This window comes from Myotis myotis, unplaced genomic scaffold (assembly GCF_014108235.1).
Source record: "Myotis myotis isolate mMyoMyo1 unplaced genomic scaffold, mMyoMyo1.p scaffold_m19_p_3, whole genome shotgun sequence".
Lineage (NCBI taxonomy): Eukaryota > Metazoa > Chordata > Mammalia > Chiroptera > Vespertilionidae > Myotis > Myotis myotis.
Window position 1 is genome coordinate 38263548 of NW_023416335.1, and position 14773 is coordinate 38278320.

Below are 14773 nucleotides of genomic sequence, written 5' to 3' on the forward strand. Positions count from 1 at the left end.
CTATGTTCAAAGCCCAGCCCCTATTCAATTACATTGTGAAGCCTTGCTTGATAGGAATGCTTAATTATTCTCTTTTGCTTTCTTTGTATTGTTTTTGGCTCTCCATTTGATTGTCAGCTTCATAAGGTCAGGGATCAGATATTGACACCCCTTCTCCCCCGCCGCACTCTCACTGTGTGCTCCATCCTGGTTCCTTGACAGGCAGACTCTCCAAGCTGAGGGCAGAGTCGTCTGGCAGCCTGGCGCTTCAGGAGGGGGTGGCTTTCAAACAAACTTGGACACCCCTGTCAGAAAAGGGCTATTTTTAAATGTAATTTATATTTTTTTGTTTATCTTGTTACCAGAGTACCCGAGAAGCAGAAATCAAACTGAAAAGTGAAAGCAGAGTTAAACTTTTTTACTTGGACCCGGATGCCCAGGTAGGAACTATTTTAATGTTTAAAACCAAGTTCGAAAATAAAGCCTTTGACAGGTTGTTTATTTATTTGTTTATTTTGGATTGACAAGCAATATAACAACAATATAGAAAATTCAAGGGGAAAAGGAAAAATAAAAACAGGCTGTAATCTCATTGTGTAGCCCAACCATTGTGAATATTTGATATTCAATTGATTGTTGAAAATTGAGAGTTATCAAAGACATTCTCAGGTCCACAAAGAACATGTGATTCACCCCACAAAATAATAGTCAGAAAAGAACAGGTATCACTGCAGATGCCCAGCAGACAGTGATATTTCCTGACTTGCTGAAGCTCAACCCCAAGTTGTAGTGCGTGTGATCCACATCGGTGTCCCAGCAAAATCCAGGGCACAGTGTGGCGAGGACCACAGGGCTGCCCACAGTAGGGTGGCTCTGGGGGGCAATGGTTCTGCAGTATTTCCTTCTATATTTCCCCCTCTTCATTGATAGTCTTTTTATATAACTTCTTTCCCCCCACTTAACTTTAATAATAAATGTTTTTCTGTGTTTCTTCACAGGCTTCATAACCATATATATTTTGACAATATTTTACTTGTTGTGATAAAGTATACCTAACATGAAATTTACCATTTTGACCCTTTTTAAATGTGCAGTTTAGGGTTAAGAACATTTATAGTGCTGTGCAACTGTCACCACTATCCATTTCCAGAACTTTTTCATCATCCCAAACAGAAACTCTTTATCCTTTAAGCAATGACTTCCCCAGGCCTCCTTCCCCTCACCCCTAGTAACCTCTGTTTTACCTTCTGTCTTTGTGAACTTGCATATTTTAGGAACCTCTTTTATGTGAAACCATACAATATTTATCCTTCTGTGTCTGGCTTATTCCACGTAGCTTAATGTTTTATGATCCGTCCATGTTGTAGATTGTGTCAGAATTTTATTTCTTTTTATGGCTGAATGCTATTCCATTGTATGTATATATGACATTTTGTTTATCCATTCATCTGTTGATGGACACTGAGTTGCTCATAACCATAATTTTTAAACTCTGCATGATAATCCATCAAGTAGATATACCATCATTTTTGACCATTTTTATAAACTGTATAAACTTATAAAATAGTAACACTATTGTGAGTAATCATGTATATGGCTTTTCCATATGGCAGTTTCTTTAGGGTACAATTATTATGGGATTTTTTTATTGCAAGCGCAATGTATTTACATGTTTGCTTTTTTTTTTCTTTCTTTTTTTTTTTTTTTTAAGAAGCTTGATTTACCATCAGCTGAACCAGAAGTGAAGCCATTTGAAGAGAAGTTTGGAAAAAGAATTCTTGTCAAGTGCAATGATCTGTCTTTCAATTTGCAATGCTGTGTTGCCGAAAATGAAGAAGGACCCACTACAAATGTAATTTTTAAAAAAGATTTCCTTAAAAAAAACCCAGAGGTTTCAGTTATTCCCATTACAGTGCAGACATGAAATTCTAGGTCTTGGTATCAAGGAGATACAATGTTTAGGTTAGGATGTGGGGGCTTGTTCAGCCTGTGGGGACAAAATATTTGTCACAAAGGATGGAGATCGAGTCTGTTTCTCTTTAGCGGGAATTTATAGCCACAATCATAAATAAGTTCAGCCATTTCTTCTTTGAGCCTGAGTGATGGTCTGGACTGTTTTGTTTTGTTTTGCTCAGGTAGAGCCTTTCTTTGTCACTCTATCCCTGTTTGACATAAAGTGCAACCGGAAGATTTCTGCCGATTTCCACGTGGACCTGAACCATTTCTCAGTGAGGCAGATGCTGGCCACTCCGTCCTCGGCTCTGATGAATGGCAGCGGGCAGAGCTCGCCCACCCTTCCGGACATCCTCCATGAAGCCGCCATGCAGTATCCGAAGCAGGTGGGGACCTGAGCCCAGCGGTCATGATACCAAGCCGTAGCTTGCACATGCTATGTAAACACATAGAGACTTTGTAAAAGCAAGCTGAGAGAAGTGGCTTTGGATTTCTCAGTTCTTTTTTCTAAACTGCCTCCCCCACCAAAAGCCTATTTGAGCAGTTGATGAACTATTGATCAGTTAGCCAGTTTGGCACTGGGTGCTTCTTAATAGCTAAACAGGTTCACCCTTCTTTGCTGCTTTAGAACCTTTAATATTCATGGGATTTGTGTAATGTGGCTGAGAATTCTATTTACTAAAGAAAATGTTTTGTCCCCTAGGGAATATTTTCAGTCACCTGTCCTCATCCAGATATATTTCTCGTGGCTAGAATCGAAAAGGTCCTCCAGGGGAGCATCACGCACGGCGCGGAGCCATACATGAAAAGTTCAGACTCTTCTAAGGTAGGGATGACTTGTGTGCTTTGTGAAGATAAATAGCAATCGGAAAAGAAGGCTTTCCATTGAAGTAGAGATGCTTAAAGAAGTCAAAGTTGAACCATATTTATATTTCAAAAGATGTAGACTGCTGTACATAGATTTATATTTAACTTTATATGTTCAATTTTCAATGAAAAGTAGTCCTATGTGTAAATAAAATGCTTCATTTGGCTGGACGATCCTAACATCATGAAACAATTTGCAGAGGAATTACCAGCTTAATAGTAAGATTTGTGTCCTTATAAAGTTCACATATTATATTCAAACTAGAGGCCCGGTACACGAATTTGTGCATGGGTGGGGTCCCTTGGCCTGGCTGGCGATTGGGGCCAATTGGGGGGGGGGGGGCCTGCAGCCTGCTGGGGGGAGGGACTACGGGAGGTTGGCCCCAGCAGCAAGCTAATCAACGGCTGATTCCACAAGGAATCAGGCTCCCTCTTCCCTTTTGTCTGGGTCTGGGGTGTGGGTGAACCAGATTCAGGGCTGTCAGGGCCACAGCAGCAAGGTCTGGGTCAGTGTGCATCATAACTACCGGCCAGTCATCCAGTCATTTGATCTTAACAGCCACTTAGGCTTTTATATATATAGATAGGTTATTTCACTTGTTGGTGTCTCTCTCAGGTTCTGGAATTATATTTGGGTCCATTTATACTTAAAAATGAGACAAGACTGGGAGACAGTCTTGCTCAGGTGGTATGGCCAGTAGGATTGGTGATTCAGGTCTATTTGTGTTTTGTCAGGGGGGACAGGGTTGTGGTGGCAGAGGTAGTACGACCTTAGGTTGAATAAGGAAGGGGAACAAGAAGATATATGTTTGGTGTTTGTGCAAAGTAATGTTTATTACCTGGGGAATGTGTAGATGCAGACATACCATAGACTTATTGTTTATTAGAAGTCATCTAGTTCAAGACCTCCTTTCCTATTCAGAAAACTAAGGTTTTCAAAGGGTTAGTTACCGCCTTAGTGTCCCACAGCTAGAGGGGCCAAAGGACACTTGACTGTCACTTGCTTGCACTCTGAGCTACCCGGTTAGAGTAAGCTGTTGAGTGCTGTCCTGCCAGTTTTATAGTATTTTTATTTTAAAAATGTTTTATACACGGTCATTTGAAGATTGCCCTAATATACTGACCAAGGACTGGTCAGCAGGAGGAGGGGACACCCAGAGGCTCCAACAGGTTTGCTGAGCTGACTCAGTTTCCTCTCTCCCTCTCAGTGGCCACACCCATACATCACAAGTGTGTCCACCAGGACGCAGGGTGGCCCTCAAAGAACAGGTCCTAGGAGTCAGACACGCAAGTGCTGAGCACCTAACTAGCCTGGGCACTTTGGACAAATCATATCACCTCTCTGAGCCGCAGATATTTAATCCTGTAGTTAAAGGATAATGTTTCTCCCTGCTCATACCTTTCTCTCGGGGACAGTGCTAGGATCAAACAATGTAAAAGACAGTGCTGATATGGACTCCACAAACCACTGACCCATGTAGGACCTCGTTATCATTTATGACAGCCCCAGTCAAGTAAAAGCCCATTTACCAGGTGCATTGCTTCAGACGGCATGTGCTTCTGGCTGATAAAAGCTGAGTAAAGTTTGGTCTCTAGAGAGAAACTATTTTATTTTTTAAATCAAATCTGTAAAAATGAGGATGAGAGCGCTTTTAGCTCTTTGATGCTTTGATTGATAATCAGCGAAGGCCCAAGATAAGATCTACTCCCTGACTGTGCATGCGACACATTTCCAAGGCCCATACGCACCATTGCTACTTCTGTCTGCCACACGCACCGTTTGAAACGTGGCTGCCCATGTTGGTGCAAAAGCCGTATCATTGTGGGCTGGCCGTTACACTCCACACGTCCCAGTGTCCACTGAGCATCTGCTGATGTCTGTCTTCATCACTTACGACGAAAAGCTCCACCACGTGCACATTGTCCCATTTAGTCACACCTCCGAGGTAGCGAAGTAAAGCAGAGATTAACATTCAACTGTGTTACATCCGCATGAAAGGTTTGGCAGAGATGACAGAGGGATTATTTTTTTTTCCTGTATATAAAAATGGTCTCTTTGTGTTTTCCAATATGGTGTAGAACATCTTTTGGAGTAAATTTTTGTTTTGGAGAAAATTTTTATGAGAAGTCTCTGTAGGCCCATCACAAACAGATTTGAAAGAAAGGAAGGAAGGTAGGAATAAAGAAAAGGAATAAAGAAACAAACCGAAAGGGAAAATATGAATTTTTCACTCTGACTTTCGCTACATTATGATCCATTTGCACTTTTGGGAAGTCTGAGCACTCAGTCCTCATTCACTGCAGGGAAGAGTGAAACTTACTTGAAGCCTTGTGTTTTAGCTTTAAGTTTTATGCAGATGTTGCATTTTACTCCACAATATAGTCATTATTGTTAAACCGAAAAATAATAGTTTCTCCCCAAATTGCCATCCCAGGAAAGTAGGCCATTTTACCCTGCGACTGTGTCCCCCTGAGTCCCCACATGAATACACCCCTCTTGAAGAAGAAAGGGAGGGCCTAATTGAGCTTCTGGCATCTGTTTGAATCAAGATGTGTTTTCCAGTTCACTCATGAAGGCAGCAATTCCCACAGCCTGATTATGGCAGAATCATAATGTTCTGTAATGAAAAGTATAAACTAAGCCCTTCATTTTTAAGGTATGGAAAGTGGAACCTAGAGAGGTGTAATGGCCTATAGATTCAAACAGCTGGTTTCAATTTGACTTAGAGACAGACAGCTCTATCATTCTACTTCTGAGCCTTCTAGATGAGCACTTCTCAAACCCAGTCCCAGTGCACACAGGCCACCAGAGGTCTGGTCAGATGCAGGTTCTGACCCAGGAGGCCTGGGGTGGGGCCTGGGGCTCTGCATCCCTCACAGCTTCCCCCTGATGCTGATGCTGCAGTCTGCAGAGCACACACCGGTTCACAGGAACTAGATTAGTTCTCCTAAACTTGGTTTGTCTTGGATGTACTTAACTAATGTGAAAAGCCCTTCGACACATCACTCTGAATGAATCAGACTTTGCATTGGTAACAATGCCATATCCCAGTACAAGCAAATTTTGGAAAATAAAGTGTCATCTGCTTTAGCGATGGTGTATAGTTGATTCATAGACCTGCCATGTGTACATAATAAGCTAAAAGCAAATCTGCTTCACTCTGTATTATAGGGTTAATCAGTTAACCCACAAAAAGCCAAAATTAGTTATTAGGAAGTGAAAATAGCAGAATTTATACTTAGAAAGCAAAAATATAAAAATTAAAACTTTGCCCTAACAACACCTATCATGTTTTAATAATGAATATTTATCCCCAAATTATGGGATTCTGCACAAGCTCTTTAGATGATAATTCTTCTGTCAGTGGGATTCGGCATCTCATGGCTTTATTCTGATGTCTTCAAGGTTGCTCAGAAGGTGCTGAAGAATGCCAAGCAGGCATGCCAAAGGCTTGGACAGTACAGGATGCCATTTGCTTGGGCAGCAAGGTAAGGGGAACATCTTTTATATCTTTGATATAGGTGTAGATATATGGAGATAGATAGATAGATGATAGATAGATAGATAGATAGATAGATAGATAGATAGACAGACAGACAGAATTATAGATCGACCAACCTATTCTCTTTATTGCCCAGAGATGAATAGGATTTAAATGTGTAAAGTTGAAAAGTAAGTAAGCCCTGTATCTGAATAATCATTTATTAGAGTCACAGAAAGGAAAGATGCTGGTTGGAGGGTAGCTGTGTGGCATTGGCAGGATGAGCAGGAATTTGTGTTGCAGAGATGGTATTCCAGGTCCCAGCCACGTGTCTCCCGTTGGGCATGGGCGACTTCCCGTGTGGTCTGCCGGTCCTCTTTATTTTTCGATCTCTGCTTCTTAAGAACTCGACTGTGTATGTTGTTTCCCAAGCACAGGCCATTTGCTGGAAATGTTGCCTATGTAAATTGAGTTAGTTTTGTTCATCCTCATAAATATCTTCCAGGTTTTTAGGTAATGAGATTTCTGTTGGCTACAGCCAATGGAATAATAATTAGTCTTCACATAGAAACCAGAGTTAAGTCGTGGGTTTATTTTGGTCTTTTGGAAATTCAGTTTGGAAGTGTTGTTTTGCTATTTCAGGACGTTGTTTAGGGATACATCTGGAAACCTTGACAAGAATGCCAGATTCTCTGCTCTCTACAAGCAAGACAGCAATAAGCTCTCCAATGACGACATGCTCAAGTTCCTGGCGGACTTTCGGAAGTGAGTCTCCAGGCCTTGCTTATTTCCACTTCTGAGAACTGAAATTGTTTGGTGGGGAGGGAGGAAGCAGGAGCAGTCTTTTAAATTGCTCCACTCAGACATCCCGGGGCATGCTGGGTGAGCATGGAACTTTACCTCAAGTCCTTGGGAAGGAAGAGAGGGTTTAAAATTGGAAGAGTGACCTAGTTGATTTGAATTCTGTAAAGGATGTTATTGGTGGGTCCGTTAAGGGTGGGTTGAGGGCAGAGATGAACCTGGGGAAGAAGGAGGCAGTTGAGGAACCTTGTAAGAAGTGGGAGGGGCTTCAGCAAAGCCACTACAAGTGGAAACAGGAAGAATGAAACTAATTCAAGTTATGTCAGAGAGGCCCAATTACTGGGTCTTGGTTTCCTGATTGGACATTAGGGTGGAAAGAGAAAAAAATGGTTGGTAGTCGCAGATAAATAAATCCAGGTTTCTGACTTACACAGTGGAGTGCTCCTGGTACTATTAACTGAATGGGTGATTTGGGTAGCGGGGGAGGGAGGATAACTTATATCGTACTTATTGTTTATAGTCCTAAATGCTTTATATCTATTAATGAGTGTATTAATTTCCTATGGCTGCCATAACAAAGTACCACAAACTGGATGACTTAAAACAGTGGAAGTTAGCTCTCACAATTCTGCAGCTGGAGTCCTCCTTGGTTTGTGGCAGCATAACCCCAAACTCTGCCCCTGTCTTCACATGGCTGTCTTCCTGTGTGTCTGATTAACATCCTTCCTCTTACAAGAATACGTCATATTGGCTCACCCTAGTGACCTCATCTTCACTTGATTACATCTGCAAATACTCCATTTCCAAATAAGGTCACAGTCACAGATACTAGGGTTAAGATTTAAACATATCTTTTTGGGACTACAACTCAGCCCATAACAATGTGATAAAGAGAGGTTGGTCAATGGTAGAAGTCAGTCTGGCTGAGAATCTGAAGAGTTCATTTCTGAACTTATAAAAACTGATTTCCTTTGCTGGGCATCTTTTGGCCATAAGTTTTTTTGACAGGAGGCAGGATGTGTGAAAAATTATTGATTTGCCTTCCTGACAAAGGAATCTTAAAAGCAGGAGTTAGGAACTTTTAACAAATGGGGACAAAACCAAATGCTTCATCTGTTGACCAGTGAGCTTTGATGTTTCTTGGCAGTATCTAAACGACATTATTAAACAGGTGGCGTATGAAGAACCACGAAACTGTTCTGTTTTCTAGGAATAAGTCATGTCATGTCAAACTAGTCATTCTAATCACATTTCTGCTTCTCTCTTTAATTGGGCTGCTAAGCTGGTACAACAGGAATGCAAAGCCTTTGACAAGTGTATATCCCAAGATGTCCCATGAGCAAGTCAGAGAAGTGTAGTACACTTGAGTGGACAGATGTTCAACGGCTGGAGTAACCGGATGCCAAGAAGGGTGATGCATAGGCTAGTGTCAGTCTGGCGATGGGCATCGAGAGGGTTGAGAGGAACCTGTTCATGGCAATATCTGTGCAGTATCTTCATCAGTGACTTTTATAAGAGACTAAAACATGCTGGTGAAATGTCTTCGCAACACAAAGCCGTGAGGAATATCTAATACATTAGATGTTAATACCTGGATTTAGGGGGGGTTTGATAAACTAGAAATGCCTCAAAATATATAAAGAAATGAAATTTCATCAAGACAAAAATCAAATCCTGTTCTGAGTTCCAAAAACATAATTGTATAAATCCGGAATGGAGAGATTGGCATGATAGTAAAGCATGTGAACAAAGATTTAGGGCTTTTAGGTGGTTGTAAATTTCATTTGAATCACTAGGCGTGGCTACCTAAAAGTAATAGCATCAATAGATGAGTGTATTATTCAAAACCAGATAGCTATGCCCCTGGCTGGGTTGTTCAGTTGGTTAGAGCGTCATCCGATATGCCAAGTTTGCAGGTTCAGTTCCCTGTCAGGGAATATACAAGAATAAACCAATGAGTGCACGAACCAGTGTTTCTCTCCCTCTCTTTCTCTGCTCTCTCTCTCTCTCTCTCTCTCTCTCTCTCTCTCTCTCTCTCTCTCTCTCTCAATCAATCAATAAAAGATAAAGTAAAAACAGACAGCTATCCTACCCTCACTGCTCAGGCCATTGGGCCTGATCTATGCAGTTCTGGGTGCAACAATATAAATGGGACCTTCTTCAAGGAGAGAAATGGCATTGGAGGAAGGTGCAGAAGGGCCGAGAATGGAAGACTTCCGAAGGCTGTTTCTAGATGGTTGAAAGGTGTTCCATAGGGAAGCATAACCAAGCCCCTTGATGAGTGGAAGTTTCAGAGAGCTGCCTTTCCCTTGCTATGCGGAAGAGCAGTCTGAGTGCTGAAAGTTTCCTGCGACTAGAAAGGGTGAAGCATTGGCAGTGCTTGTCAGGCACATTGTAGAGGAGATTCCTGTAATGGATTGAATCAGACCAAATACAGACACCGTACATTTCATTGAGTACTTGCTTCGTACCCAGCGTTTTGCTAGACACCAGAGACTAAGATGACTTCTGCTTCTGAATTTTCATGATTCTAAATGAGCGAAGAATGTATGGTGAGGGTGGAATGGTTCAGGAAAACTTTAACATTTTGCTGATGTTCTTAACTAGACTTTTGCTGTCCAACGCAGTACCCACTACCACATGTGGCTGTTTAGCATTTGAAAAATAGCAAGTCCAAACTGAAATGAGGTGTAATGGAAATACACATCTGATTTTGAATAATTCGAATGCACTTTTTATAGTGATTATATATTTAAATATAATATTTTGGACATAATGGGTTAAATAACTATATTCTTAAAACTAATTTTACCTGTTACTTTTTTAAATGTGCCTACTGGAAAGTTTAAAACTACTTTTGTGGCTTGCATTATATTTCTCTGGGAAGTGCTCTCTATAATTTAAGTTTTGGAGCTCATCTAACTTATAAATGTTCGATTTTTCTCTTCTTTGTTTGTAGACCTGAGAAGATGGCTAAGCTCCCAGTGATACTGGGCAATCTAGACATTACAATCGATAATGTTTCCTCAGACTTTCCCAGTAAGTGTAAGTTCTGTGTAATAAACAGACAAAATTTTGTTTGTTTGTTTTTTACTTCAAATTTGCTTGTTTTTAATTTTTCAGATTATGTCAATTCATCATACATTCCCACAAAGCAATTTGAAACCTGTACTAAAACTCCAATCATGTTTGAAGTAGAGGAATTTGTGCCCTGCCTAGCAAAATATACTCAGCCGTACACCACCTACAATAACCACCTTTATGTTTATCCCAAGTACTTGAAATATGACAGTCAGAAGTCTTTTGCCAAGGTGAGTATAAAGAATGAGGTTTCATTTTTGGTATTAAATTCTCTTGGGTTTTGGCTTCTCATGTTCTTTTATAAATATTTATATATCCTGGCTTTTTGTCCCCTCTTCCCCATTTTTCTTTAAATATACTGCAGGCCAGAAATATTGCTATTTGCATTGAATTCAAAGATTCAGATGAAGAAGACTCTCAGCCTTTGAAGGTTTGTTTTTTTATGTATATTCCCATTTTCCCACTTTAATAATGCAGTTGCGTCTATGGCACAACTAAAGGAATATGGCACATTTTAATTGACACAAACACACAAATACATGACATCACAACATATAACCACACATGCTGAACCTTATGGAATATGGAATAATTGAGTTCTTATTCCTAATTCACTATTTCTTTTTTGTTATACATTTTAGGGGTGAAGGGTTGTTATGCATGTTCAATTCAGTAAGCACATTGTGCGCCTGCTATGAGGCAGGCATTGTATGGATGCTAAGAATTATATTAATAACATTGATAATATAAATAATAATAATAATAATAGATTGACATTTATTAAATGTTTATTATAGTGTGATGATAATAATAGTAGTATATTATTGATGCTTACTGAGTGTTCATTATATTCCAGGCTCTGCTCTTAGAGCCTTATAGGTACTAAACCCCTGTAATTCTCATAACAGTCTTTTGAGTTCGGTACTATGAATATCTGCATTTTTTAGATGAGGAGATTAATGCACAGAATTTAAATAAATTGCTTAGGGTCATACATTAGGGGAACTGATGTTCAAACCCAGGCAGTCTGGCCCCAGAGCCCAAATTCCTTACTGAAACTTTATGAAAATGACTTTGCAAGAGGGGAAGGAGACAAAGTTGCAGAGAACAATGTAGTTTAGTTTCACCCTCAAGAAATTGTGTAGTTTGGTGGGAAAAGACAGTTAGGGGGGAAAAAAGCTCCTGGCATACAGAAGGTACTGAAAGGGTTTATTTTACAAAACTAAGTAATTAGAACAGAAAAATGCTGAAGGGACACAGAGGAAGGAGTTCCTCATTTCTGGAAGGATGCATGAGAGTTTGCTTGGGGCACAGAGAAGGGAAGATCCCTGGGAGAGAGGATGGCATAAGCAGAGGCATGGCAGTGGGAAAGGGAGCCGTGAGCAACGTCTGGTTCCGAGATAGCTCAGTGGGTGGGAGGGGAGCTGGAGGGTGAGTTGGGCCCAGGACTAAAGGGGCTTGTGGGTCTGGAGTCTCACAGGCAGAAGAAATCCATCAGAGAGGGCTAAGCTGTGCTGTGAGAGTGCTCTTTACAACACATCTGAGTTTGATTTCTTACTCTATTAATTGAATGCTGGTGTTTCCCTTGCTAACTCTGATTTCAGTGCATTTACGGCAGGCCTGGTGGGCCCGTGTTCACAAGAAGCGCCTTTGCTGCCGTTTTACACCATCATCAAAACCCAGAATTTTATGATGAGGTAAGATTTTCAAGGGAAAACCCAGTTTAACCCATTTTAAGGAAAACTCAAGTTCTTTGCTTAGTAAAGCAAAATTCAAGGGGAGGTGCATACTATACTGAAATGACAGTGATAGAACTAAATGTTCATAGCAGCACAATTCACCATAGCTAAGATCTGGAAATAGCCTAAGTGCTCATCAGCAGATGAGTGGAGTAAAAAACTGTGGTACATATACACAATGGAATACTATGCTTCGGTAAAAAAGAAGGAACTCTTGCCTTTTGCAACAGCTTGGATGGGACTGGAGAGCATTATGCTAAGTGAAATAAGCCAGTCAGAGAAAGATAAATACCACATGATCTCACTCATTTGTGGAATATAGAGAACAACATAGACTGATGAACAGGGACAGATCCAAAGACAGAGAAACAGCAATCAGACTATTGATCCCCAGAGGGAAAGTAGGGGAGGGTGGGGGTAAGGGGAAGAGATCAACCAAAGGACTTGTATGCATGCATATAAGCCAAACCAATGGACATGGACAACAGGGGGATGAGAGCATGAGTTGGGGAGGGGGGGGAAATGAGGACACATTTGTAATTCCTTAACTAATAAAGAATTTAAAGATTTAAAAAAAATAAATGTTGAATTATCTATTTTCCATAATGTTTTCTAATTATAAAAGTAATGTATTTATTGTAAAAAATTAAAACATGGAAAATGCAGATAATGTAGAAAAGAAAAACTTAAAAATCCCTCCTCTATCACTACCACAATTAATAATTCTGATATAGTTTTTTTCAAATTCATACTTAAGTATAGTTACATCTGTTGGACCTTATTGTTGGGTTTCCTTATGTAAAATTATATGTAGGTCATTAAAACTACTATATGAATTCTACTGGTAAATGTTCTACCCTGGTTTTTCACCATGCCTGGCTGGTGTTAAGTTAATGTAGTGGTTTCTCTCATGTGTTTTCCAGCTCCTTCTGGAATTTAAATATGGACTCTTCTAGTTTGGGTCAGTCATGTCTTAGCCTGTTTGTGCTGTTATAACGAAATACCACAGACTAACTGGCTTATAAACAGCAAATATTTATAGCTTATAGTTCCGGAGGCTGGGAGTCCGAGGTCAGAGTGCCAGCATGTCAGTGTCGCAGGTTCTCAGGTGTATTCTCGCATGGTGGAAAGGGCTCGGGAGCACTGTAGGATCTCTTTTATATGAGAGCATTAATCCTATATATGAGGGCTCCACACTCATGACATCATCACCTCCAAAAGCCCCTATTAATACCATCACCTTTGGGGGTTAGAATTTCAACATGTGAATTTGGGAAGGGGTTGTGGGGAGAGGGGAGGACACACAAACATTCAGCCCATAACAGTATAACATTGTATCAAGGATCCATTTCTTCCTTAGCACAATTTACAGTCTCAGATTTCTTTAACTACAAATGTTACTATTAGTTTGGAGACCAAATGCACCCTTAGGCATTGGGTGACACGTTGTGTGGCTGCTGTCACCAAGAAATGTTGTTGTTCAGGAATATTAGAAAAGTTGTTGCTTTGTTTTCCTTGCAGATTAAAATAGAATTGCCCACCCAGCTACATGAAAAGCACCACTTGTTGTTCACGTTTTTCCATGTCAGCTGTGATAATTCAAACAAAGGAAGCACAAAGAAGAAGGATGTTGTTGAAACACAAGGTTTGAAATTTCATTATCCCTTTGATTTTTGATAACTTAACATTAGGTTCTTAGATTTTATTTTGATATGAATTTGCATTCTTTTGCAAAGGAGTTTTTAGATGATGCTCGTGAAGGCAGCATGCCTGGTTTGTATATGTAAGTTTCTATAAAAGGTCACTTTAGAATTCTAATCCCAAAGCAGTCAATATTCTACAGAGATTGTTTTCAGGGTCTCTTCAATTTCTTAACCCTGATTGATATTAACAGTTCCTGAAGATCGGGTAATTTAGTAAGATTGGCTTTCTTTCACCAGTTTTCGTACACTTACAGTGAATCTGTTTTGTTCTTTGTTTCAACAGTTGGATATTCCTGGCTTCCTCTTCTGAAAGATGGAAGGGTGGTGACCAATGAGCAGCACGTTCCTGTCTCAGCCAATCTCCCATCTGGCTACCTTGGCTACCAGGAGCTTGGGATGGGCAGGGTATCGGAATTTAAGATTGATTTATCCCATTCCTTCACAAAACATTAAAGATCAGCTAAAGCAACCATGACACAAAAAAAGCACATAGTATTTTTCCCAGTCTTGGCATCTTGGTTTTCGTTATTCATTTTCAAGTAAACTTAGGCCATTGGGAAACAGTGATATTAACAGTGTCACAATGTAGAATTATAGTTCGGGCATTTTAGTATAAGCCCAGAAGTAGCAATGCCTCAGCAAGGACATGAAGACTTGGAGATATTGGATAAGGAAGAAAATCTCTGCGAACTAGCCATGCTCAAATAAAGATGCATTCTTAGGGTCATGCAAATGGTTAGGAATTATCTTCCAACATAATGTAATAAGTCCAGTAAGCAAATATCTCATCCACATGGTAGCTCGTTCTGATTCATTAATGCCTGAATTGTCTCAGATTCCTCCTATTGGTGTGTTGGTTTTGCATTTTTTCAAGCTGTCTTAGATTATACAGACTTCAGTTTTATAAGATGCTCAGAAAAGGTATTTGTTTCCTTTCATTTTTGAATGGCTTTTAATGTTTCTCTGCATTTTAAATGGAGACAAGTGTGGGCCCATATTATGAGCAGATAGTTAAAATATTCCAAAATAAGGTTAAATCATGTAACATTCAGTTATAGTTCCTAATCTGAACATGAGAAAAATGAAGGGTTCTGAAACTAAAAATAGGCACAAACAGATACTGACCCTTTGACTGTGCCAGGAGCACTTCCTGTCCTATTCGCTTTAT

At 40.1% G+C, this 14773-nt stretch overlaps 1 protein-coding gene across 27 annotated transcripts in view; it reads left to right on the forward strand.

Moving 5' to 3' along the window:
• DOCK9 (dedicator of cytokinesis 9) overlaps positions 1 to 14773 on the forward strand; it is a 262250-nt gene that overhangs the window by 168698 nt on the left and 78779 nt on the right. For 26 of the 27 annotated variants that reach the window (XM_036301868.1, XM_036301874.1, XM_036301880.1 and 23 more), the window contains exons 10-21: positions 345 to 419; positions 1691 to 1831; positions 2115 to 2318; positions 2636 to 2758; positions 6206 to 6288; positions 6924 to 7046; positions 10042 to 10121; positions 10206 to 10393; positions 10528 to 10593; positions 11768 to 11860; positions 13424 to 13547; positions 13889 to 14010. In XM_036301868.1, coding sequence (XP_036157761.1) covers positions 345 to 419; positions 1691 to 1831; positions 2115 to 2318; positions 2636 to 2758; positions 6206 to 6288; positions 6924 to 7046; positions 10042 to 10121; positions 10206 to 10393; positions 10528 to 10593; positions 11768 to 11860; positions 13424 to 13547; positions 13889 to 14010 — 1422 coding nt within the window. The remainder of the gene's footprint in view (positions 1 to 344; positions 420 to 1690; positions 1832 to 2114; positions 2319 to 2635; positions 2759 to 6205; positions 6289 to 6923; positions 7047 to 10041; positions 10122 to 10205; positions 10394 to 10527; positions 10594 to 11767; positions 11861 to 13423; positions 13548 to 13888; positions 14011 to 14773) is intronic. The other variant, XM_036301866.1, reaches the window with a different exon arrangement.